A 26,935-nucleotide genomic window follows, 5' to 3' on the forward strand; every position below is an offset into this window, starting at 1 on the left:
GGGAAAAATGAACTACTGGGATTTCATCAAGATCAAAAGCTTTTGCACGGCAAAGGAAACAGTTAACCAAAAGACAACTGACAGAATGGGAGAAGATATTTGCAAACAACGTATCAGATAAAGGGCTAGTGTCCAAAATCTATAAGGAACTTAACAAACTCAACACCCAAAGAACAAACAATCCAATCAAGAAATGGGCAGAGGACATGAACAGACATTTCTGCAAAGAAGACATCCAGATGGCTAACAGACACATGAAAAAGTGCTCCATATCACTCGGCATCAGGGAAATACAAATCAAAACCACAATGAGATACCACTTCACACCAGTCAGAATGGCTAAAATTAACAAGTCAGGAAATGAGAGATGCTGGTGAGGATGTGGAGAAAGGGGAACCCTCCTCCACTGTTGGTGGGAATGCAAGCTGGTGCAACCACTCTGGAAAACAGCATGGAGGTTCCTCAAAATGTTGAAAATAGAACTACCCTATGACCCAGCAATTGCACTACTGGGTATTTAACCCTAAACTTACAAACATAGTGATCCGAAGGGTCACGTGTACCTGAATGTTTATAGCAGCAATGTCTACAATAGCCAAACTATGGAATGAACCTAGATGTCCATCAACAGATGAATGGATAAAGAAGATGTGGTATATATACACAATGGAATACTATGCAGCCATCAAAAGAAATGAAATCTAAAATCTATAAGGAATTTAGCAAACTCAACACCCAAAGAACAAACAATCCAATCAAGAAATGGGCAGAGGACATGAACAGACATTTCTGCAAAGAAGACATCCAGATGGCCAACAGACACATGAAAAAGTGCTCCACGTCACTCGGCATCAGGGAAATACAAATCAAAACCACAATGAGGTATCACCTCACACCAGTCAGAATGGCTAGAATTAACAAGTCAGGAAATGAGAGATGCTGGTGAGGATGCGGAGAAAGGGGAATCCTCCTACACTGTTGGTGGGAATGCAAGCTGGTGCAACCACTCTGGAAAACAGCATGGAGGTTCCTCAAAATGTTGAAAATAGAACTACCCTATGACCCTGCAATTGCACTACTGGGTATTTACCCTAAAGATACAAACATAGTGATCCGAAGGGGCATGTGCACCCGAATGTTTATAGCAGCAATGTCCACAATAGCCAAACTATGGAATGAACCTAGATGTCCATCAACAGATGAATGGATAAAGAAGAGGTGGTATATATACACAATGGAATACTATGCAGCCATCAAAAGAAATGAAATCTTGCCATTTGCAACCAACTGAATGGAACTAGAGGGTAGCATGCTTAGTGAAGTAAGTCAATCAGAGAAAGACAACTATCATATGATCTCCCTGATATGAGGACATGGAGAAGCAACATGGGGAGTTAGGGGGATAGGAGAAGAATAAATGAAACAAGATGTAATTGGGAGGGAGACAAACCATAAGTGACTCTCAATCTCATAAAACAAACTGAGGGTTTCTGAGGGGAGAGGGGGTTCAGAAAGGGGGAGTGGGGTTATGGACATTGGGGAGAGTATGCGCTATGGTGAGTGCTGTGAAGTATGTAAACCTGGTGATTCACAGAACTGCACCCCTGGGGATAAAAATACATTATATGTTTATAAAATAAATAAATAAATAATTTTAAAAAAAAACAAAACACCATCAAAAGCACTGAGACACCCAAGAAGAGAGACTGCTATAAAAATAGAGTCCTGGTAGCTAGCTGTGCCTCTATTTCCCTATACACTGCCTAATATTTTCTTTCTGTGAGCTCTTAGATCACTCTTTTATAGGGCTCAGTGGTACCCTCCAACCTTTTAAATCTTTAGCCTATGAAACCAGATTCCCAAAACAAGCATAGCATCAAATGACCAAGAGCAGGAGCCATTTCCTGCTCCTGGAGGACAAGCTAAACAGAATTTTCATCCATTTGATCATCTCAATGTAGACATGTTACCAACTACCCAAATGAAGCTCTTTTACTGATTTGACAGCCAGTCTTAGCCCACCAAATCCTACCTGTACATGGGAAGGACATCAAAGAATTAGAAAAAGAGGTGGAGTGAGGAGACCACTACCTTGGCCATACATCTGTGTAGTTCAGAATCTCCATTCCCCCATTACTCGAGAGGATCTAAGCCAAGATTGGGGTGGAAGTAGATGATATCACTTTCCTATATGCTGTAAAAAGCCTTCCCCATGGCTCAAATGATTTTAATACTTCTCAACAGAAAACCTGAGGTATGCCAGTTCATTCAATTAAACCAAAAAACAAAAAAACTGCTCATGATTTTCTTGAACCCTCTATTTTAATATGCTTTTCTAAACAACTCCCAATATCCTGTGTCCTTCATTCTACTGTGTGTGTGTGTGTCCTTCACTTCTGTAATCCGTCTTTATCTAACTTATCATAAGTCCAAATATTCTGACATCTTTACTAAAACTCTTATTCCTATCCAACCCAGTGTCGTTATTCTTGAAACTTGACCTCTCATGCCAATTCCTTCCTTACGCACCTTCACTGTGTTCACTGGACCCACTCCCATCTTTCTATTATTAAAACATTCACCTATTAAGATGAGAAAAAAAGGAAAAAACCTGAATGTAAATCTCATTTCTGTCACTTATCATATCCAAATAAGTCACTTAAATCTCTTTTGCGTTTCAAATTCTCCATTTAAATAATCACTTGGTGAGGATGTTAAACACAGGTTGTAGTACCAGAGGGTATTTTGATTAATTCATCTCTAAGATGCCCTAAAATCCTGAAATTCTATGTGCTTTTGATTTTGTCTATAGAAAAACAGAGAATACTTAGCTGGCAGAAAGGGAAAAAATTAATAGAATAAAAGCAACACCAAGAAAAGCAGAGAAGAAAGGAAAAAAAAAAAAAAAACAAGAAAAGATTAGAGAAAAGTCAATGGAGAAAAGGAAAAAAGTCTACAGAAAAAAGGAAAAGCTTCAAGGAACTGGTCAAGGGAAGTAGCCTAAAGGGAAAACTAGAGTGGGAAGTCAGTAAACAGAGAATCATTTAGAAATATCCTCTAAATAGATTATAAAATTAATTAACGTATCATGGCCTACACCTAGATTACATATCCATCACTTCTGGAAAAATCATTCATCTCAAGGAGAGCAGACATCTCTATATCTAAGAATTTGCCTGATTAGGTCTTGCTTATGTAAAAGCTATGTACTATGGCCAGGGTAATGAGAGCCATCCTAAAATCTTTGACAGTAAAAACAAGAGACTAGTTACCATTGCACTATTTACCCCTAGTTATCACTAGTTGTCAAATATATTAGGACAAATTCTTGGACTAACCTGGTTTCTTAAGAAAACTCTAAATGTAAACACATAACTAAATTTGACTCTCTGAGTTGATCTGACTAGAATCTGTACCTTAATTAACCCCAGTGCTGCTGAGGGACAGAAGAATGGATGTGGGAATCACGCAGGCTGACAGTCAAATCATGGGTCTACTACTCATTTTTTTTTTACATTGAAGGATGCCTTTATATTATGATACCCTCCTTAAACAGAAACACAATTCAAATAGAAACACACTTGTAAAACTCTTATTCTCTTAATCAAACCTTCATTTACTACCACACTCAGCTACTAGCGGCATTTGGATGCAAAGGTTTCACTTGTGCTAATCTGGACAAGCCAAGGCAGAGACTCTGATTTGGAGACTTAACAGACACCCCTGCCAGTGGGCTCCTGCGGCTGCTGCTGCTGCTGCTGCTGCTTCCAGATAGCGCTGGTGGCATCTATTTAGGTTTTCTGCTTCCAGCTGAAGGTTTGCATATTTGTAATGATTTCCAAGTGGCCTCTGAAGAAAGGGAAGCCTTTTTTGGTGAAAGCTGAGATTCTGATTTCCAGGCAGCTGGAGCACAGTCTCTTGAAGTCACTTCCAAAGTATCACGTTTGGATTTAGGTTTCTTCACCTTTTTTCCAACTGGGGATTTTACCTTCATTTCTTTCTTTTTAATTTCTTCCACTTTATTTTTTCCCAGAGTGACGTTCGCACCATCATCTTCGCTCTCCCTAAAATCAGAGTCATCCTCAGACTCTCCACCAGGTGGCTGGTTCAGAGTCGTCAGCACTACGGCCATCACTGCCTTCCCAAAGAATCTTCCTCTGTCCTACCACAGCTGTTGATGCTGCTTTTCTTTTCCCTTGAGCACCGTACACATCATCTTCCTCGGTAAGCTAATCCAAATCTAAATCATCACTGGCTACACTGCAATCGGAGAGATGGGGAGCCTTAGTCATTGTCCCAATTTCACTGCTGCCACATTTTTTTGGTGCTTTTATCTGGAGCCTCTCCCACATCGATGGTGACCGCTGGAAGTTCCTTCACGGATAAAGCTAGCGCCACTTCCAAGTCTCGCTGGTAGAGTTCGTCACCTAAAGCCATCCTTTTTAAGGGGTTTTCTCTTGTAGTGGGATATCTTCTTTCTGGAGATTCTTCAGTTTAGGTTTCCTTGTTTCTAGTATTAACTCCTTTGGTGTTGTTCTGGGCTTCTTATTCAAAGGTGTGGTTGCAGAAACAAAGTCCTCATCGCTGCCAGAATTTTCAAACTGTGAGTAACTGACTAGTTTCTTATGCCTCACAGGGGGCACCACGGCCCCCTCCAAGACGGAAAATTCGCAGCGTTCAAGCTCTTGTTAGCAGCAGTGGTGGTTTCTGGGTCTGCTACTCTTTAGCTATGGAATCATAGGTCAATTAATCAACGTTCCTGAACCACAGCTGACTAATTAACAAAAAAATTGGCTGTAACAGCACAGCTACTTTGTGATGCTATTGTAATGACTATATAAGTAATAAATGTCAAGCACATAATATAGTGCCTAGCGCACAGCAGAACTCTCAATAAATGCTTTTCTCTGCATTCCCTTGTTAACACAGAATTTGTTTAAAAATCCATAAAAATCCTACCTGCTTAAAGAGTCTTCTTCAGAAGTCTTATTCGCCACTAAAGAAAAGAGCAAAATACATTTTGAATCAACAGAAAAATACAGAATATTCAAAGTGTAAGACTGATGATGTGTTAAAAAGTATTCTTCGGGACCACACCTGGCAACCACACTGGAGTGAATATTAATTATACTATTGGTAGGCAGTTAACTCACTAAGAAATCTTACTTTCTCCTCTACATTTACCAAATGCAAGAAAAGAATGGTATCCATCAGAATTTGATACCTACCAAGGAGATTTTATAATGACCACAATTTTAACCAAACCCTTGAGACTGACAGAAAATGGTGTCATTAGCAGAATCATCATCATAGACTGACAATGTCGGGATTCTTCTGGATTCCTCAGGACTTTCACTATGAGGCGCAGTTTAAAAAGACTGTACTTATTTTGCTGTAACACAACAGAACTTCTCCAGATCTCCAGCAGGGGCTGTTAAGATTGGGGTGAAACACCTCATCACAAAGTTTGGTCTACAGCCACTGTACTTTGCAGCATGGCAAAACAGAGCAAACAGACTCTCTCTGGCCTTATTTCCAATTGCAAGATAAGTATCAAAGCTTTTAGTGATTTTAGTGATTTTGGTTCTATAAAGTAAAACCTCTTGAGACGACCTACTTTGATTGCTGGAGAGTCTATCTGGATCCACCTCTTAGACGACAATGGTACCAATGATTAGCACTGGGTAGTAGGATATGATGTCATTGTTCTCAACCCTCCCCACTATGTGATGAATGTCTGTAGAAATCACACGTTTTCAGTCAGTAAGGCATATGTCATCAGATCCTACACTGATGAACATAACAAAGGACAGAGATTATCTTGAATCACTATATTCAATTACCTCGGAATTTTAATTTTTTAAACATTCAAGAAGATATCCACTGTATGATTGCAACTATATGACATTCTGGTAAAAGTAAAACTTTTTTCTTTAAGATTTTTATTTATATATTTGACAGACAGATCACAAGTAGTCAGAGAGGCAGGCAGAGGGAGAGAGGAGGAAGCAGGCTCCCCGCTGAGCAGAGAGCCCAATGCGGGGCTCGATCCCAGGACCCTGAGACCATGACCCAAGCCGAAGGCAGAGGCCTTAAACCACTGAGCCACCCAGGCGCCCCAAAAAGTAAAACTTTTTAAGTTAGGAGTTAAGGGTTACGGCAAAGGGAGGGATGAACAGGCACAGCACAGAGTACTTTTAAGGCAGTGAAACTATTCTATGTGACAGCACATGACAGATACATGTCATCACACATTTGTTAAAACCCATAGAATGTACAACACCAAGACTGAAGCCTGATGTAAATTATGGACTTTGGATGATAAAGATGAGTCAATATAAATATAACAATGTATCACTGTGGTTCAGGATGTTGACAACAAGGCTACGTGTGTAGAGGAACACGCGGTAAATGGAAACTAACTGTACTTTCTGCTATATTTTGCAATGAACTTTAAAACGCTGTAAAAAATAAGGCCTATTTACTGTGAAGGGGAAAAAAAAGTATCCATTGAGACTGTTAAGTGTTGGTACAGACCAGGTGAATTATCAAGTACTTACAACTTGATTTCCTTCTGGGAACCTGGAATTTTGATATATGCTAGGGAGAAGATGCCTTAAAGAAAACTTCAGGCACTGAGCATCTGTAAGATTCTTGTATTGGCAGACAACATCTCACATGAGTTGTCATGATTTGATGCTGGAGGAATTAAGCACACCCATAGGCAGTGGATTCTTAGAAGCCTGCACTTGGCTTCGTCTAGACTTCACTCCATGCACCTTTTCTTTGCTGATTTTGCTTTGTTATCATTTCACCATAATAAACTGCAGGCATGAGTACAAATATGCTGAGACGTGTGAGTTCTTCCAGTGAATAACCAAATCTGGGTGTTATTTTGGGAGCCTCTTATACAAATGCATCATATGCAATTTTTATGATTAAGGTTGATGTTTTAACACACAATTACAGTTAGAAGGTTATTTCACAGAACACCTTTCCTCTGTTTTTAGTATTTGCCTGGGAGATTCCTGTATTTCTACATCCATTTGAATAAAGGCATAAAAGGAATAGACGAAATAATGTCAGAAAATAATGTGAAACAAGCAACAATCATATTTTAATTGGGGAAAAAAAGAATTCTGATGATTATCAGTATGTTCTACAGTATAAAAGTTCCTATAAAAACACTAAAAGGTCACATAAATTTTCTCCACCTAAATAGGGCTTAATTCACTTTTTTGTAGTTATGAATCAATAAGGTAACTGGGATAATTATAGAAAAATATATAACTATCGTACACAGTATAATAACACACTATTGATTATAGAGGTTTTTTGTTTCCACTCATTTTCTTAATTTCTTATAGAATTATAAACATAGTTCACCTATTAAAGGCAGTTGTTGACAAACTGATCAAAAAGTCAGAAATACTACATTTAAAATGTAGGATGAGTCAGCCACTCCATCCTGAAAATAGTGGATTTGATCCTTAAAGATCAACAGGATTCATTTGGGGGAAAACAAAGTGAGTTATCTTATATTACATAGATGGTTAAAAACTTGTCAATCTAATTGGCCACATATTCTTGTTAAGCCACAGTTTACCAATTTCTGAAAAAATATAAAAGCATGTCACATTAAAACTGTTATCAGGTAAAAATTTCTGACCGTCCAGAAAATGCCTTCAATCTTGGCCAAACATCATCACTAATCCTGTCACTGTGGTACAGGTACAAAGAAGTTTAGCATAAGAAACAACAAAATATGAAATACATTTTAGATGGGGTAGCCTGTTACCTTAGAAGGAAATACACATTTGGTAGAAATGTGTTCCAATAGTGATAGATTCCAAGACAGTTTTCCTTAAAGCTTTCTTTAGAGATGAAATTCAGCAAGGAGCGGTAAAAGTGGAGATATCAGAAGAAGGCAAATGGAAGAGGATGGAGAGAGACAGCACCAACAAAAATAGTCCAGTGTTGACTTTTTTTACTGACATAGAACCCTAGCAAGTGAGAACAGTATATTCAACATATCACCTTATATTTTCTCCTTGGTATTATACTAGTTTTCTGCAATAAAATACTTAAAAGTGGCCAGTTTCTCCCAAACTGCTGGTCTGTATAAACTCTTTCTGATCAAAATTTAAAACTGTCAAAATACAGCTGCATCATGATTCCATATCAGAGATAGGGCCTGACAGTGGCTTCCTGCCTATTGCTTCCAGATTTTTGTTCTGGTATTCATCCAGGAGAGTGTACCAGGGACTTGAAGAAAAGCTCAAGTATCTCTACACGAAACAGGTAAGAAAGACAACACTTTTCCTCACACTTGACCCCTATATTTTGACAGTTATGGAAAAATGTTGGCCAGTCTACTCACCAGGGTGGACCATTTCCCCTTGACCCTATCCAGGTAGATACTGCAAGTTACAAAAAAGTTAGGGAAGACCTTACTTGATGTGTTATTTTTCCATATTTGGACACAGAGTGTACCAATCGTGTAAATAACAGACCTGTCAACTCAAAAATTGTTCTTTTGAAAAGGTTACCACCAAAGAGCTTTTAAAAATTAAATCTAACTTTTTTTAGTGATTTTATTTGATACAAATAATACTCCTTGAAAAAAATTTTTTTAAGTTTTTCAACAACATTTCCTCTAATTCCTCTCCTTTTCCCCAGCCACTTCTCAGTCTTCTCTACTAAGTCTTACACCTCCGTCCACCCCTTATATATTGGTAGTCCCAGGGTTTGTTCACTCGCCTTCGTCTATTTCTATATGTTTTCCATCATGGACAAGCTCAATCTTTGTCCAAGCTATGACTTTGCCTAATAATTCTAATCAGATTATTTCAAATCAGCACCTCCAAACTTGATGCTCTATCTCCAGCTAGAAACTCCTAGTATTCGATTATCCAATTACTGAAAATATACTACAATGGATATTCCATCAAATTCAACATATACAGAAAATACTTGGTCTTCCTTATTCCCACGGCACTCCGATAAAGTCCTACTCATTCTTCATGTCCAGTTTAAATGTTAGTGCACAACCTGGGAACGTATGACTCTTCTAAGATTTCCTCTCCCCACCCCCCCATTTTTTTTTTAAGATTTTATTTATTTATTTGACAGAGAGAGAGAACACAAGCAGGAGGAGTGGGAGAGGGAGAAAGCAGGCTTCCCATGGAGTAGGGAGCCCAATGCAGGGCTTTATCCCAGAACCTTGGGATCATGACCTGAGCTGAAGGCAGCCACTAAATGGCTGAGCCACCCAGGCATCCCCTCTCTCCCCTTTCTACATTCAATAATCATGAAATCGTATTAACTATACCTCTTTTCTATCTCTGCTTTATATTTCCTCTGCCGCTGCCCTATGCAAACATGAACTCTTAACTGATGACTTCCAGAAGGAAAAAAAAAAAAGCCACCAACTAATATTGTTATTTCTTAAATGAATAAAAAAATTTTAAGCAAAACAAATGAGAAAGGGGGCACCTGGGTGACTCAGTTAAGCGTCTGCCTTCACCTCAAGTCATGGTCTCAGGGTCCTGGGATGAAGCCCCGTATCAGGCTCCCTGCTCAATGGGGAGTCTGCTTCTCCCTCTCCCTCTGCCCCTCTGCCCCACTTGTGCTCTCTCTCGAATAAATAAAATCTTTTAAAAAGTTTTAAATTTAAAAAATGAGAAAGACATAAGGCCTAGAAAAAGAACAACATTGTAAATTGAATAAATTGAGCCTCCTGACTTTTTCAGTATAGAGGAGTGAACATTTCATAATGGACTGATACTAGACTGAGGAAATATAAGCGTCCTTTTTCTTCCAGTCTCTTTACATGGTTTTTTTCCAATCTACCCGCCACATGAAGGGTGACCAAACTATGGCCACAGGCCAAGTCGGACCAGTCACATGTGACTGTGCTCCCATAAAACTTTATTTACAGAACCAGATGGTTGGTTCTTGCTATTCACCTACGTATTGCTATGGCTGCTTTCACACTATAATGGTACTTGTAGTTGGGAAACCACAGGGCCTAAAATAGTCACTACCTGGCCCTTGAGAGAAAAAGCTTGGTGATCCCTATTTTGTGCCACAACCAGACGGCCCTAATTCAAATCTAATCTTGTTACCCTTCTGCTTCACATTATCCAGTGAATCCCTGCATCAAGTACTGCTGGCTCCCTCCCCGATAACCATGCCATAGTTTTGATTCTTGCTGGAGAACCACAACTTCATTTGGATATTTATTGTCCCAAACACAAAGAAGGTGGCCTTACCCTAGCTTCAAAAGGAGAAATGATTATTCTAAGCTAATCACAGTACCTGATTTACCAGTGGCTGGTTTAGGAACAAGCATGAGATATAACTTAGCTTATAAGATGTTAGAGGAAATTACTGCAAGCCTCTGAGTTTTCTTCCTATTTAAAAGAAACATAGAGGGGTGCCTGGGTGGCTCAGTTGTTAAGCATCAGCCTTCGGCTCGGGTCATGATTCGAGGGTCCTGGGATCCAGCCCCACGTCAGGTTCCCTGCTCAGCAAGAGGCCTGCTTCTCCCTCTGCCGCTTTCCCCTGCTTGTATTCCCTCTCTGTCTCTCTCTCTCTGTCAAATAAATAAATAAAATGTGGTTCTTCTCTCTTCTACTATTGATTTGCTCTATCACATTGATTGATTTGCGAATGTTGAACCATCCTTGCAACCCAGGGATGAATCCCACCTGATCATGGTGGATAATCTTTTTAATGTGCTGTTGGATCCTATTTGCTAGGATCTTTTTGAGAATCTTAGCATCCATATTCATCAGTGATATTGGTCTGAAATTCTCTTTTTTGGTGGGGTCTTTGCCTGGTTTGGGGATCAGGTTAATGCTGGCTTAAAGACAGTCTCTTCAATAAATGGTGCTGGGAAAACTGGACAGCTATATGTAGAAGAATGAAACTCAACCATTCTCTTACACCGTACACAAAGATAAACTCGCATTGGATAAAAGACCTCAACATGAGACAGGAATCCATCAGAATCATAGAGGAGAACATAGGCAGTAACCTCTTCGACATTGGCCACAGCAACTTCTTTCAAGATATATCTCCAAGGCGAACCATAAGAGACTATGGACTCTGAAAAACAACCTGAGGGTTTTGAAGGGTCAGGGGTGGGAGGTTGGGGGAACAGGTGGTGGGTAATGGGGAGGGCACGTTTTGCATGGAGCACTGGGTGTTGTGCAAAAAGAATGAATACTGTTACGCTGAAAAAATAAATAAAATGGAAAAAAAAACCAAAAAAAAACAACAACAACAAAAAAAAGATATATCTCCAAAGGCAAAGGAAACAAAAGCGAAAATGAACTTTTGGGACTTCATCAAGATCAAAAGCTTCTGCACAGCAAAGGAAACAGTCAACAAAACAAAGAAGCAACCCATGGAATGGGAGAAGATATTTGCAAATGACAGTACCCAGGATTTATAAAGAACTCAAACTCAGCACACACAAAACCTTGTCAAAAAATGGGTAGAAGACATGAACAGACACTTCTCCAATGAAGACATACAAATGGCTATCAGACACATGAAAAAATGTTCATTATCACTAGCCATCAGGGAGATTCAAATTAAAACCACATGGAGATACCACCTTACACCAGTTAGAATGGCCAAAATTAGCATGACAAGAAACAACGTGTGTTGGAGAGGATGTGGAGTAAGGGGAACCCTCTTACACTGTTGGTGGGAATGCAAGTTAGTGCAGCCACTTTGGAGAACAATGTGGAGATTCCTTAAGAAATTAAGAGAGAGATTCCCTATGACCCTGCAATTGCACTGCTGGGTATTTACCCCAAAGATACAGATGTAGTGAAAAGAAGGGCCATCTGTACCCCAGTGTTTACTGCAGCAATGGCTACGTTCGCCAAACTGTGGAAAGAACCAAGATGCCCTTAAATGGATGAATGGATAAGGAAGATGTGGTCCATATACACTATGGAGTATTATGCCTCCATCAGAAAGGATGAACACCCAACTTTTGTAGCAACATGGACGGGACTGGAAGAGATTATGCTGAGTGAAATAAGTCAAGCAGAGAGAGTCAATTATCATACGGTTTCACTTATTTCTGGAACATAACAAATAACATGGAGAACATGGGGAGATGGAGAAGAGAAGGGAGTTGAGGGAAACTGGAGGAGGAGATGAACCAGGAAAGACTATGGACTCTGAGAAACAAACTGAGGGTTTTGAAGGGGCAGGGGTGGGATGTTGGGGGAGCCTGGTGGTGGGTATTATGGAGGGCATGTATTGCATGGAGCACTGGGTGGGGTGCATACACATTGAATTCTGTTACACTGAAAAGAAATTTAAAAAATAAAGATATTAAGAAAGAAAAAAAAATAGGGGCCCCTGGGTGGCTCAGTTGGGTAAGCACCTGCCTTCAGCTTAGGTAAAGATCCCTGGACTCTGAGATTGAGTCCCACATTGAGCTCCCTGCTCAGTGGGAAACCTGCTTCTCCCTGTCCCACAGGAGAGCCTGTGCTCTCCCACTCTCTCTCTCTCTGTCAAATAAATAAGTAAAATCAAGAGAGCAAGAGAGAGAAAGAGAGAGAGAGAGAAAGAGAAAGGAAGAAAGCAAGAAAGTGAGCTTATACAATTTACACATTGGGGTTTTTTTCCCACTGCTCTTTCATAACAAAACTTCCTTACTCTGACTTCATCTATGTGTCCACCAAAAGCACTTCACTCTGAAAAGTCTTACCTGGATTGCTATTTTGCGAAAAATTTGTAAGTCTTCCTTCTGTATATTTGGCAATTATTTGGTGATTGCTACATATAAAAAGGGTGATAAACAATGTTACTATTTTAATACTGATATGAAAAACATTTACCAAATATATCAAATTCATAAGAGCATTTTGAATAATATCAGAGCTAATATCAAAACTTAAATTACCCCATATACTTCAAAGTAAGGTGAACCAGTCTGAAGTAGTAACTGAGCAATTAGTAGTGTTAGCTTGCCATAATGGAACATGTCTTGAACTCAAGTGGTCCTAACTCTATAACCACAGCTATTTGCTCTCGGACGAGCCACTTCTCTCTGGCTCCAAGTCTTCCTCTATAAAACAGGCATCTTTCTGCCTTATTTCACAAGGTTGTTAAGGGATTTAATGAAATATTATACCCAAAACATGGCCTCTCAGGAAAGGTGATGCCCACTACTCTGGGAAGCGCAGTATGAGACCTTTCATCACCTCATAAGAAAAGGCACTCCCCGGAATTTAAAGCAGGCTTGAGATATAGGCCTAGTAACAAAGGAGAAAGGAAAGTCCAGGCTCTTCCTGTAGCATTATTTGAACCTCTTTAACAGCTTAGAAGGGTCCCAACTACCATCTGCTAGCAGGATAGACAAGCGAAATCCTCAAGGGATACTTCATTATGAAGGTCTGTGCTAACATATGGGCTTCATGTAAGGCTTTTGACTGAAGGGAAGGGTGTGTGTGGCTAAAGCCAGGGGGCCTAGCGGCCAGAACAGGGTGCTGGTACCTTGGAATAGCAGCTGAACATACAAGCATATGTCGTAAACTAAAAAATGTTGTAACTTTGAAGTCTCATTGTGGATCACCATGAAGACTGAGGAATGTGGATCAGCAAGGGCATCCTGGGAGCAAAGGTCAATCATAACCAGACTGCAGAAAAATAAAATTGCCTTCTAGAGGACAGGTCTGTATGAAATGTTATTTGCAGGGGTGCCTGGGTAGCTCAGTCATTTAAGCGTCTGCCTTCAGCTCAGTCATGATCTTGAGGTCCTGGAATTGAGCCCCACATCTGGCTCCCTGCTCTAACCCCTCCCCCTGCTCATGCTCTCACTCTCTCTCTCTCAAAAAGTAAATTCTTTATTTTTATTTCTTTCTTTTTTTAAGATATTTATTTATTTATTTATTTATTTATTTGAGAGAGAGAATGAGAGAGGGAGAGAGAGAACATAAGAGCAAGGAGGGTCAGAGGGAGAAGCAGACTCCCCACTGAGCAGGGAGCCAGATGGGGGACTCAATCCTGGGACTCCAGGATCATGACCTGAGCAAAAGACAGTTGCTTAACCAACTGAGTCACCAAGGCACCACACAGCAATGTTGCACCAATAGAATCAAAGGAAACAAGGGAATGATAAGAATGTCCTTTCTCCCCTCCAAATGACTTGCAAAAGAGGATGGTCTCTTTGGTCTTAGGGAACTCCCTAGGTTCTTGGAAAATTCAAGGGGGAAAGAATAGGAGACAACTCTCAAGAGAAAGTATAAGGTTTGCTACTAAACTGAACATCTTGGGACCCAAGTAACTAGTTGGGGGGGGGGGAAGAGGTGATGTTGGGGCACCTAGGTGGTTCACTTGGCACTTGGTTTAGCATCTGCGTTCAGCTCAGGTCACGGTCTTGGGGTCCTGGGATTGAGCCCCACGTCAGGCTCCCTGCTCAGCAGGGAATCTGCTTCCTCCTCTGTCACTACTCTGTCCCTCTCTGAAATAATTATAAATAAAATCTACAAAGAAAGGAAAGGAGGAAGAGAGGAAGGGAGGGAGGCAGGGAGGCAGGAAGGAAAAAAACACGAATGTAACATTCTTTGTACCCCATGTATAACAGTTATCCTTGGAATGAAACAGATACAGTTAGGATCCCTAAAGATAAAGGTCTCAATAGTCCTGAGATAAAAAAAAAAAAAAAAAAAAAAAAAAAAAAAAAAAATATCCTGCACTCATTTCTAATGCTGACTAGTCTAGCCTTTGTCTTGGTTTCTGGCAAGTGATGTGGGCTAACTCACTGCGGTCCCAAAATTGCCAGAATCAAACTACGAACTCTCATCCGTTGCATAAGAACTAAGAGTTAAATTATTTCAAACTTCAGTTTAGTGATAGCTAACATTTTAATGTACGCCACCCAGGCGCCCAAGAACAGCATAGTCTTCTGCCGTCCATCCACATTCATCTCAAGAAGAGGGATTAACACCTTTCTGAAGAAGAAGCCTGACTACATCTGGAGATTTAAAAGTTGCAGCAAGCATGAGGGCTGTTCTAAAATAACAGAGACATAACTTCACCCTTAGGAACTCAGAGTTATCTAAACAGCAAATTTCATATACTTTACCAGGTTAATATCTTGCCTGTTGGTACAGAATTGACCACTAACACAGTCAAGTGTTTATCTTTGTAAATTACATCCATGGCTAAAATTAAAGGACAAAAAAGAAGCCTCTTGTCCCACCTGGGTATGATAGTAGAAATTGCTAGTTTAAAGTCATTTGATGAACAAGAAATTGTGCTGAGGTCACTTAACTGAAGAAGTGAAGATTTTAAAAAAGAATTCCCCATTTCTTCCTTAAGCTGATTCAGTGTACTTCCCAAGCCTTCTAGAGGACAGGTCTGTATAAAAAGTTATTTGCAGGGGGGCACCTGGGTGACTCAGTGGGTTAAGCCTCTGCCTTCGGCTCAGGTCATGATCTCAGGGTCCTGGGATTGAGCCCCACATCGGGCTCTCTGCTCAGTGGGGAGCCTGCTTTCCCTCCCTCTCTGCCTGCCTCTCTGCCTACTTGTGATCCCTCTGTCAAATAAATAAATAAAATCTTTTTTAAGAATATGTTATTTGCAGGGGTGCCTGGGTGGCTCAGTCATTTAAACATCTGCCTTCAGCTCAGTCATGAACTTGGGGTCCTAGATTTGAGCCCCACATCTGGCTCCCTGCTCTAACCCCTTCCCCTGCTCATGCTCGTGTGCGCTCTCTCTCTCAAAAAAATAAAATCTTTAAAAATAAAAAAACAAAAGTTGGGTATTCATCCTTTCTGATGGAGGCATAATACCCCATCGTGTATATGTACCACATCTATGCTGAGTGAAATAAGTCAAACAGAGAGAGTCAAGTATCATATGGTCTCACTTATTTGTGGAGCATAACAAATAACATGGAGGACATGGGGAGATGGAGAGGAGAGGGAGTTGAGGGAAATTGGAAGGGGAGATGAACCATGAGAGACTATGGACTCTGAAAAACAACCTGAGGGTTTTGAAAGGGTGGGGGATGGGAGGTTGGGGAACCAGGTGGAGGGTAATAGAGAGGGCACGTATTGCATGGAGCACTGGGTGTGGTGCAAAAACAGTGAGTATTGTTACCCTGAAAATAAATAAATAAATACAAAAAAATACAAAAATAAAAGCTACTTGCAGGCTTAAAATAACAGCATTCATACTAATAGTAATAAAAGAGTCATAGTTGCATTTAATGATACTAAGATAAGCATGTATTAGGCACTAAATTAAATACTATATATATAAGATATTATTTACACACAACAACCCTTGAAGGATATATTATCCTCCTTCTCATATCAGAGAACGTAGCTGGTGATGATAAGTAATGTTCCCAAAGTCACATACCCAGCAAGTAGGAAAGGAATTAGACCTAGTCTTGTGTCTATCTAAAGTCCATCTCTTTTCTCTTTATCACCAACCTATGATTTGTCCTCACTAAAAGAAAAATCTATTCAATTAAAGTTATCTTTCATCCTTCGACCCTTACCAATAAAAACAAACAAACAAACAAACAAACAAAATATATATATATATATATATATACTGAACATGAAAAAGGATGATAAGCCCACACTATCTGGTAATAGTAATTAATAATCACTTAGGGATCATCTAACATCAGTATTCTTTAAAAAAAAAAATTTAAAGCAACGAGTCATCCAAAAGATAAAACAACTCCTATTTATGTTTAATATGCATCTTTTAAGGAAAATATATATGAAGTAGAAGTTTCCAAAAAAATACAAAAGGGTTAAGAAGTTCAGTATTGTGTCATAAAATAAAAGGAGTCTACACTTTATAATAAAACTAATATGAAACCCATTTAACTAACATAAAATCCTATGGCAGAAAAATAAAAGCCTACAGATCACATCAATCAATGATATGAAGGAATATAAATTCTGCCGCATACTGTTCTTCATGTTGCCCTGTCAGAATAATTGTTTTAGGCCTAACTGATGACATGTCGACATTTCTCACTATATAATTATAAATTAATCTTCTTCTTATTAAGTTAATCTGACTTAATGTTACCACACTAGAACAATATAAGGTTTAAAAAAAAACTACTGTACCTTTTCGACTCATCAACCACGTGTACATCTGCTTTTATTCCAATTAACAATTCCACCATTTGGTGTTTGTTTTCATTTACAGCAAGTAAAAACGGTGTGAGTTTGAACTGTTAAAGTGTAAAAACAATTTATAATTTACAAAATTACGTATTTCCATACTGAATTTTAAAACCTATAAAGGATCCTCTAACCTTAAACACATATATAAATACTCTCACTCCCCCATCTTCCCCACCCCCCCCCACGTCCCCTAACCCCCTGCTTTCACAGCTGCTCCTTCTCTTTACAATAGCCCCTCTCAGGGGGCCTGGGTGGCTCAGTGTGAGCTTCTGCCTTCAGCTCAGGTCATGAGCCCAGGGCCCTGGGATCCAGCCCCAGGTCAGGCTCCCTGCTCAGTGGGGAGTCAGTTTCTCCTTCTCCCTCTGCCCCACCCCTCTGCTCCTGCTCTCTCTCCCACTCTCACTCTCTCAAATAAATAAATTTTTTTAAAAATAAAATAAATTAAATTAAGTTAAATAGCCCTCCTCCACCTCTTCAACAGATTAACTGTACTCATTCTCCAAAACTTACTTCAAACATCGACTGGTTCCAAGAATCTCGGCTTCGATCACAGCATTTATCGTTGTATACTCCACTTATTTTATTGCACCCATCGAGACCAAGAGCTTCTTGAGGGATGGGACTACTTTTTATCTCTATACCTCCAAACTCTAAAATATAGCTTTAAAAGCTTAAAGTACTTTTACTGAGTTAACAGCCTAAATGATTATCTCTGGAGTAGTGTTTCTTAAATTATATCCCAAAGAATAGATACTTTGCTGGAAAGTGAGGATTCTGCCTCAATAGAAAGATTCAATGATCCTCTGTGTTTGAGAAATATTACAGAACTGCACTATATCTCTAGCGCAAAAGAAATCTGTTTAAATTTGCTTATCCCCATTTGACAATACTTCTCATGGCAAACATTAACATTTTAGAAATTAGAGTTTCAGGGATACAGTGTTGAGAGTTTCCAATAAAGGTGAAGGTTTTCTCCAGGTTATACCAACATGCTTGATTCTCTTCTATCAACGGTATCAGGATCCCAGATGTCAACATAAAGCACTCTTGCTCCAAATGGGTCACTAAGGAGATGGACTCTGAATTAAAACAGCAGCTCTGGGGCATCTGGGTGGATCAGTCAGTTAAGCGTCTGCCTTTGGCTCAGTTCATGTTCTCCGGGTCCTGGGATCCAGCCCTGCATCAGGCTTCCCTACTTTTCCCTCTCCCTCTGCCCTTCCTCCCTACTCATGTGTGTTCTCTCTCATTCTCTCTCTCAAATACATAAAATCTTTCTTTAAAAAAAGTTCATTAAAGTGAAATCTTAAAACTGAATAACTGACTTGACAGTTTACAGCACTGTTAGCCAAAGCCGGCTTTTTTCAAAACTTGAAGAAAACCAACACTTGGGTCAACTAAAACTTAATAACTATAATCAATTGTAGATAATTGCTGCACTTAAGAATGAAAATGTATCAAAACTAGTATCAATATCAACTGAATCATAGAGACAAAGATCACTTCTCTATCTCTATAACTAGATCATGGTCTTAGAGCAGAATAAGGCATATTCCATGTAAAATTACTCAGAATTACTACTTGGGTTAGAAGTCAAGGCATGAAAATTCTTGCTATGTAAAGAACATGCTTCTCTTCTTATAAGTCTGTATATGTGCTTTCTTCCTGCTTTCTTTCTTTACAGTCCCTACAAAAATGTATTTCTAAAAAGTACACTCAAGAAAAAAAAATTTAAAAAAAGTGAAATCTTAGACAATTAAGTTATTTCAAAATATTTTCATTCAGGGAATGCTCGAGCTTCTACATATGAAAAAATTGACCCTACCTATGTCAACCAACAGTGCTTCCTTAAGGAGAGTGGTAGGACGTAATGCATGTCAAAGAAATAACAAGTGCAATAGTGAGCGCGGTCCTCCACTACTCCCCACGCACAGCTACTACCCCCCTGAGGACCTACACAATGCTGAGCAGGAACTACTCTGGGAAATGGGAGACCCCAATGCGGTGCATGGCAGGCAGAGTGGCTATGAGCACAACTAGATGCCGCTGTAGGATGTCATGACCCGATCCCCTTGCTCTCATCTTCAGAACCTTGGGGCCTGGAATGCCCAGGGACTGCAACCTGCTGCTTTCTCCTCCCACTTGCACTCACCCAAGTTACCCTCCTGGGTCATGGTCTCCCACCCATTCCCAGCAGCACTCATTTCCTAAGTCCCTGCACAGCACCCAGCCTCCATCATCACCTCACTCCCCTCCAGGCCTTCAATCCTTTGTGGGCTCTGAGCCCACCAGCCACTCCCAAGAACTAATGGGAAGATTCTCCTTCTGGGGTGGAAGGGTGGCTGGGAAACAGAACTCTGCCCTTTCTGTGGGCATCGTCATTCTCTAGTCCTCCCTACCCTGGTTTTGGAGTTGTTTCCATGGTGACAGGACTTGATGTATAAAATTCAGTATTTAGTATTTATTACATATATGAATAAATATGTAAATAAATGTTTTGTGGCTAAAAAATTTATATACAGGTTTTAAAATTTCAAATACTTTATAAATAAAGTTGACGTACCTTGTTTCTTGCTTCAATATTTGCATGGTATAAAATCAGCTTCTCTACTATTGACGTGTCCTCACCAGCAACAGCATAGTGGAGGGCAGTATTGCCAAAATTATCAGTAAGATTTGGATTAGCACCGTGTTCTAAAAGAATAGTTACACATGGCTCTTCTTGAAATTGTACAGCCTGTCAGTAGTATACCAAGAAACAGAGTGTAAATTCTAGGAATTTAAAGCAAGCATGCCATAGTTTTCACCAATTAGTTACATTTAATTGCAATAAATTTTCATTCTAAGTAACTAAATCAAATCCATCGCAGGCAGACACAGCTGCTACCACACACCTTCATTAGAGGAGTCCTACATTCTCTATCATAGAGGTCAAGCTGGCATTTCTTCTCTACAAGAAGAGTCACTATGTCGGCATGGCCGATGGTACAGGCCAGATGAAGAGGAGTCCTATGAAAGTGAAAGAACGTTTTAGGAAATTATAGTGCACTATTTCAAAACATGCAATTAATTCATGTAATTGTAAACATTAAATAGCATCTTATTCCTTTGACTCAAAAACAAACATTTAGTTTTCTTTTGAAGAAAGTACAATATTTATCAGTGATTATTCACCATACTAGTAGAGGAGGCGGCTATCTGACTTGGTAGAGCGTGACCTCAGGGTTCAGCTCAACCTGGGTTTAATCCTACTTAACTCTGTCACTTCATAGTTATGGCTCAGCCTTATCCTCAATTTCCTCATCAAAAAAAATGGAGATAAAAATAGTTATCTTATGTCCCCTGCCCTGCTCAGTTTGAAGGTCATGTGACTCTTGATCTCAAGGGTCATGAATTCAAGCCCCATGTTGGCTATAGAGATTACTAAAAACTAAAAAAATAAATAAAGAATAGTTATCTCACAGGACCTCGTCACCATGCTTAAATGAAGATCTATGCAAAGTTTGTTACATATTATTATTATAACTATTACTATTGCTACTATTATATAAAGACAACACTCCCATTAGGTAAAGTGATACAATTATGCCTACTTCTCAGATATGTTTTAAATATTCACAAGAATACTATATCTCAATGATTCTAGGAGGCTCATTTTGTCACCTTTTAGTATCTCTGACATTGGAATGTGATTTATAATTCAAAATGTCTTACAACTATAATTGACAGAATTTTTTAAGATTTCTTATTGGTATATAAAATGGTGGGGCATCACACAATCAATGTGCCTTACGTTAAATGAAATAATGGTATATACATACAACAATTATACTGCAGTTCTAGTCACATGGTTGGCATTTCAATAAATTTTAGTTCTTGAAAGCATTATGGGGAAAAAGGACTAAAATAATGAAGGCTTTTCGGTTCCAAGTTTTATAAAGTCAACTTTAGTTCTTTTAAGCTGTCTAGTCATATCTGAGTCTTTTCAAATATGACATTCCAGTCAAAGCCTTGGTAAAATAACCAGTGTTTCCAATGGTGTCCTGTTACAAGGAGAACAGATTCTTACTGAACTTATGCAAATGACTGATTGCCATGGAAGAAAGAATACTGACTGAGACCTTTTGGTTTCAGAGGGTTCCGATAGAAAGAGTTGAATACCTTGATTTGTTTACAAATGACTACTTTTACATCTCTGTAAGTTACAGGAAACTTAAGAAAAAGTTTCCCTAGCCTGGAAGAGCAAACATTACAGAACCAGTAATGTTTAAAATAAGACAAAACATCAAGAGATACAACATTACAATCTTTCAGTTCATCTAGTTCCATGTTACTAATTCTGGTTTAGTCCCAATGCAGCTTTTACTTCTGGAAATTCTTACCCATTTCAGTTCCAGGATTTTAACATATCAAAGACCTGTATTTGTCCTGAAAGTCTTCCCATATGAATTTCCTTTAAGGCAGAAGTCATTTTACAAGATAATGCTTAGAAGGCAAATTTATGAATCAGTTAAGTACAAAACATGTTTACCAGCAGATTTCAAAAGCACAAACCCAGTTCCAGCAACCAACGCTCTAGCATTTTATCCCATTTGGTTAAGACCTAGATGACCAACAAATTTAATTCCATTTGCCATTCAAGCAAACCTTCAAACCTTCACAGTTTCAGGTTACCAAAGACTTTGAGAGCTACTTTAACAATTACCCATTAATACCCTGAGACAGACAATTAGCCATCAGTTTAGTCACCTCTTTGCTATCAGATTTCACGTTCCATCTGGGCCCACTCCACTTTAGACGCCATGCTCTCCTGCCAGCAACGGGGAGGGGCTAGGCAGTCCACATCGGGCCAGAGAAGACAGGAACGTCCCCAAAACAAAAAGAGTTTCAGCAGCTGCTTGGGGATACTCCTTAAAGTCTCTGTCTTGAGTTAGACTAACCCCAGTTGGCTCGAGTTATAGCCATTAAAAGTCAGAATCCCCTCACTCTCTGCTTGCCCCATTTCTTCAAACACAGAAAACAACACAACAGACAACAAAAAGACAAGACAAAGACAACTGCAGGCCCAGCGGTCCTGCCACAGGTGAGGATTTTCTAGGGGTACTCAAACCCCCTGACCACCTGCCTAAGAGGACTCGAACCCCCTGACTGCCTAGGGGGACTCGAACTCCCTGGCGATCTACCAGTGGAGGGAAGGAGTGTCCCTGCATCCACTCCAGCCCTGGGGAGCACGGCTGTGTCCAGCTTCTCCCCGGTGGGCCATACCCTGGAGCTCCGCAACCAGACAGACAGGATCCCGTGATCTTACGTCCGGAGGCTTTTCCCAGAAATTCTGATGCTGGCTCAGTTCTCATCATTTGATCCCGGATGAGCTCCCAATGTTAGGGTCCGTAATCAAAGGAACGAGACTGGTACAAAGCGAAGGTCAAGCAAAGCTTTATTTCATGCCAAGCATCAAGAACCAAACTGACTGATCAGGGCTGTCTCTTGGAAAAAAAGCGACCCCTCCCAGCCTCACAGACTAACTTCTATAGAGGTAGTTTAGCTGGGCTATACACAGGTGGCCAATGAGATTGCAATACACAGAGAAAACTGCACAGTCATGCTAGGTCTGCACACACAGAGAAAACTGCTAGATTACACACGGGTAGCCAATTGAATTTCAATTTACCCTTGTAGATATACAGTAGGGCCCCACTGATTGGATGTCTTCACCTGGCCTGACCCGCCCTTGTATCTAGGCTTTGCAAGTGAGTTCCTCTTGGGGGGGGGGCAGGGTAAATCTAAGTTCACTACATAAACACAAAATGACTCCCTCTGGCTAACCATGCCCTTACATCCCTATTACCGTTTCTTCTTGTCTCTTTTATTCACGTCTTTCCCAAGCAGTAGCAACTGCTGCAATCTCAATATGTTGCCCATGACAGCAGCTCTGTGGATCTTTTTGAGATGTTTCATTCGGATGTTATACCGGCGCTGGGGCTTGTTGTCTTCTTCATTCTTGTCAACCGGGGCCCCCAAGCCATTCACCACCTCCCTGCGAAAGGTCAGGGATGAACACACCTTCCCCATCCCGAAAGAAAAAAACTTCTTCATTGCAAAGCCTAGAGGATTCACCAACACTTCACCTTCCACTGGGCTTTTTGCCACTTCTAGACACCAACACTAGCACTAGAGATAAGCCCAACCGACTCACAATGGTTTGGAATGTTGGAGCACCTAACAACCGTAACCATGATGCCAAGCACAAATGCGCTTGCGCACCTCTGAAACCCGCGTGGCTGCGTCTGCGCATAAAGGGCCAGCGACTAAAGGTACCCAAAGCGCATGTGCAAGGCCCAACCCTCTCACATCTCAGTGCTGCGGGGCCTCTGCTGGGCTCGCCACTGGGGGGAGGGGGGGGTGGCGGGGGGAGGGGGGGTGGCGGGGGGAGGGGGGGTGGCGGGGGGAGGGGGGGGTGGCGGGGGGAGGGGGGGGTGGCGGGGGGAGGGGGGGTGGCGGGGGGAGGGGGGGGTGGCGGGGGGAGGGGGGGGTGGCGGGTGGCGGGGCCTCCGCTCGGCTCACAGCTCCGGGGCTATAAATCTGGATAGTATTATTTTAAAGACTCTGAAGACCTACAAGAAACTAAGAAATGTTTATTCATGAAAATTACTAAAGTTTGGTTAGAGCTGTGTGAGTCTGTGGTGTGCTCTCACTTCCCATGCCAGAAACTTGTCACTTAGAAAAGGGACTTGCCTGACCTGAGGCAGAGTAAGTCAAAGAGGTGTGGCCTCCATGCTAAGCACACAGAGTTCTCTAACCTGAGGTTGCAATGCTGTTTGGGGGAAACAATATAAGAGTAGGAAGGTATTTAACTGTGAGCTCTGAGAGGTCAGAGAGCCATCTGGATGTGATAAGCACTCCACATAAACTCCAGGTTTACCCGAGGCATGCAGTAGAAACTGAAGCTGGTTCAAGCCACCCACATGCCCATGGTTGCCAAGCCATGCACATACAGGCAAAAAAGCAAAAAACTTGTTAGAAAGCAGAAACCAGGTAGCCTTGAAAATGACCCAAATGTTGAATGGACTAATAAGCTAATAAGCCCACACAGATCCCTCAGCAGAGGAGAAAGCATGAATAATGAGGTCTGCACACAACATCTGCCCAATCTTTGGCTAAATGCTAAAGGATGCAGGCACAGCAGCAACATGTAGGAAGCAAGACTTAAAAATTTAAGAAATGAACAGAGACATCAATGGCTGCACACTGCAGGAGAGACAGACTTCATAAATTTACTGGAGGCAAGTTACTAAACAAGACAACCCCCTGGGGAGGAAATAAGAACCCATAATTGCTACATTACCTGAAATTCAACAAGATTATAAAACAAAGAGACAAGAAAGATGACCCTACTACGAAAAGCATTAAGGAGAAACCATCTGAGTATTTCCAGATGGTAGATTCAGCAAAGATTTAAAAGATTTAAAAGCAGCTACATGAACATGGTCAAAGACTAATGGAAATAGTGTTGAAAACCATGATGAAAATGACACAACATATGAAGAGTCTCAATAAAAAGATACAGGGGTGCCTGGGTGGCTCAGTGGGTTAAGCCTCTGCCTTCAGCTCAGGTCATGATCTGAGGGTCCTGGGATGGAGGCCCACATCAGGCTCTCTGCTCAGCAGGGAGCCTGCTTCCCCCTCTCTCTCTGCCTGTCTATATGCCTACTTATGATCTCTCTGTCAAATAAATTAATCTTTAAAAAATAAAAATAAATAAATAAAAAGATACAAAGTAAATTAAAGATTTGAATGGAAACTTACAGCTGAAAAATATAGAACCTGAAATGGAAAATTCAACTGATTTGAGATGACAGAAAAATCAGTGAACATGAAGAATCAACAGAAATTATTCAATCTCAAGCAGAGAGGGAGAAAAAAAAAATGAAGAAAATGAACAAAGCCTGAGACCAGATCAATGATAAGTGTACCAAAACATATGTAAGGAGACCCCCAGAAGGAAGACAGAAAAGGATTAATAAATATATTTGAAGAAGTAATTGCCAAAAATTGCTTAAATTTGATGAAAACCTAATCTGCAGATCTGTGAAGCTCAGTAAATCCTAACTAGGAAATAGACAAGGACATCCACACCTAAACAAGTCATCATGGGGTCAAACTGCTAAAAGTCAAGGATAAGCAAACAAAAACAAAACCTTGAAATCTGCAAGAGAAAAAAACCAACCTATCACAAAAGGAGACCAAAATTATGATTAACAGCTGACTTCTTACAAAAAAATAATGGGAGCTAGGAGTCTATGGGATAACATAATCCAAATGAAAAAAAATAATGGAAGCTAGAAGTCTATGGGATAACATAATCTAAATGATTAAAGATTTTTTAAAAAGGCAACCGCGTATTCTTTATCCAGCAAAACGATTCTTAAAAAAACAAAGGCAAAAATAAATGATATTCCCAGAGAAAGACTGTGGAAATAAGATTATATAAAGCACGAGTTATGTCACTGTATTGTTGAGTTGCTGTAACATGCACAGATACAACATATGACACTGGGAGCACAGAGAAGAAAATGAGATATACTGAAACAAAGTTCCTACATTTGACCAGAATTAGAGTAGACTGATAAGATGCACAAGTCACACCTAGATCAATCACTAAGATGTAACTCAAAAAAGGAGAAACAGAAGGATCTCTTGAGATATGAGAAAAACAGAAAAGAAAAAGCAAAATGGGACGTGTAGAAACAAGTACATCAAAACTAAATCTGAATTAACTAAACACTGCACTCAACAGAGATTAAAAAAAGCAAGATTGATAAAGAACTTGTGTTCAGAATATATCATCTCTTACACCACATAATAAAACAATGCAAAAGGGACAGTGAGGGTGCTGTGAATGGATGTTTCTCCAAAGAAAATATACACATGGCCAATAAAATAGGAGAGGATATCACTAGTGTAGATAAACGTATGTTAATCTATGAGATATTATTTCATTCACACCAGAATGACTTTATCAAAAAGACTCTAAGAATATGCTGTAGAAGATACAGAGAATGATGCATTTCATCAGGTCCGTAAAAAGGTAAACTGAAACTTACTACATGACCCAGCAATTTCTACCCCAGAAGTGTACCTAGGAAAAATAAAAACATGCATCCACACAAAGACATGTAAACACACAGGGAGAAGGAAGGAAGGAGAGAGGGACAGGGAAGGATGAAAGAGAAGAGAAAAGGGAAAGGGAAGTGGGCAATTAAAAAATGGGACAATGAATCTGGACCAAGGGTATACAGGGGTTCCTTGTATTATTCAAGTAACATTTCTGTAAGTTTGAAATTAGATCAAAATTTAAAGCTACAAAAAAAAAAGGGCAAGATACTGTATAGCAAACTCCCTCTATCAACTTCTTCAATGAAGACCATATACAGCTTAAAAGTTATTAGAAAATTGTAGGTAATTTTAATAAAATCACTTCAAGAATATAATCTGGTTGTAAAGCCAATACAATGAGCTCTAAAATAATTCTCTATTCAGTTAAATAAAGTCATCTGTAAACCCTGTAACAACATGTTCATATTCACAAAATCTGAATGAAAAGCAAACATGACTTTCCATAACCAGGAGGGTAATTCAAAGTTCACTTTGAAAGGACTGAGACTTGGGGTTAATCTCTCTTTTAATACCAAGCATAATTATATAGTTATTCGGATTTTGAAGTGACTCACTTTTTATTTAACAAA

At 39.9% G+C, this 26,935-nt stretch overlaps 1 protein-coding gene across 1 annotated transcript in view; it reads right to left on the minus strand.

Moving 5' to 3' along the window:
• Positions 1-23,285, minus strand: part of LOC123946516 (ankyrin repeat domain-containing protein 26-like) — a 166,323-nt gene extending 143,038 nt beyond the window's left edge. Inside the window, 8 exon segments of the mRNA XM_046011878.1 lie at positions 4,960-4,996; positions 12,740-12,807; positions 13,014-13,017; positions 14,912-15,045; positions 17,133-17,239; positions 19,753-19,926; positions 20,084-20,198; positions 23,038-23,285. Coding sequence (XP_045867834.1) covers positions 4,960-4,996; positions 12,740-12,807; positions 13,014-13,017; positions 14,912-15,045; positions 17,133-17,239; positions 19,753-19,926; positions 20,084-20,198; positions 23,038-23,285 — 887 coding nt within the window.
• Between the last annotated feature and the right edge of the window lie 3,650 nt (positions 23,286-26,935).

This window comes from Meles meles, chromosome 7, assembly GCF_922984935.1.
Source record: "Meles meles chromosome 7, mMelMel3.1 paternal haplotype, whole genome shotgun sequence".
NCBI classification, from domain to species: domain Eukaryota; kingdom Metazoa; phylum Chordata; class Mammalia; order Carnivora; family Mustelidae; genus Meles; species Meles meles.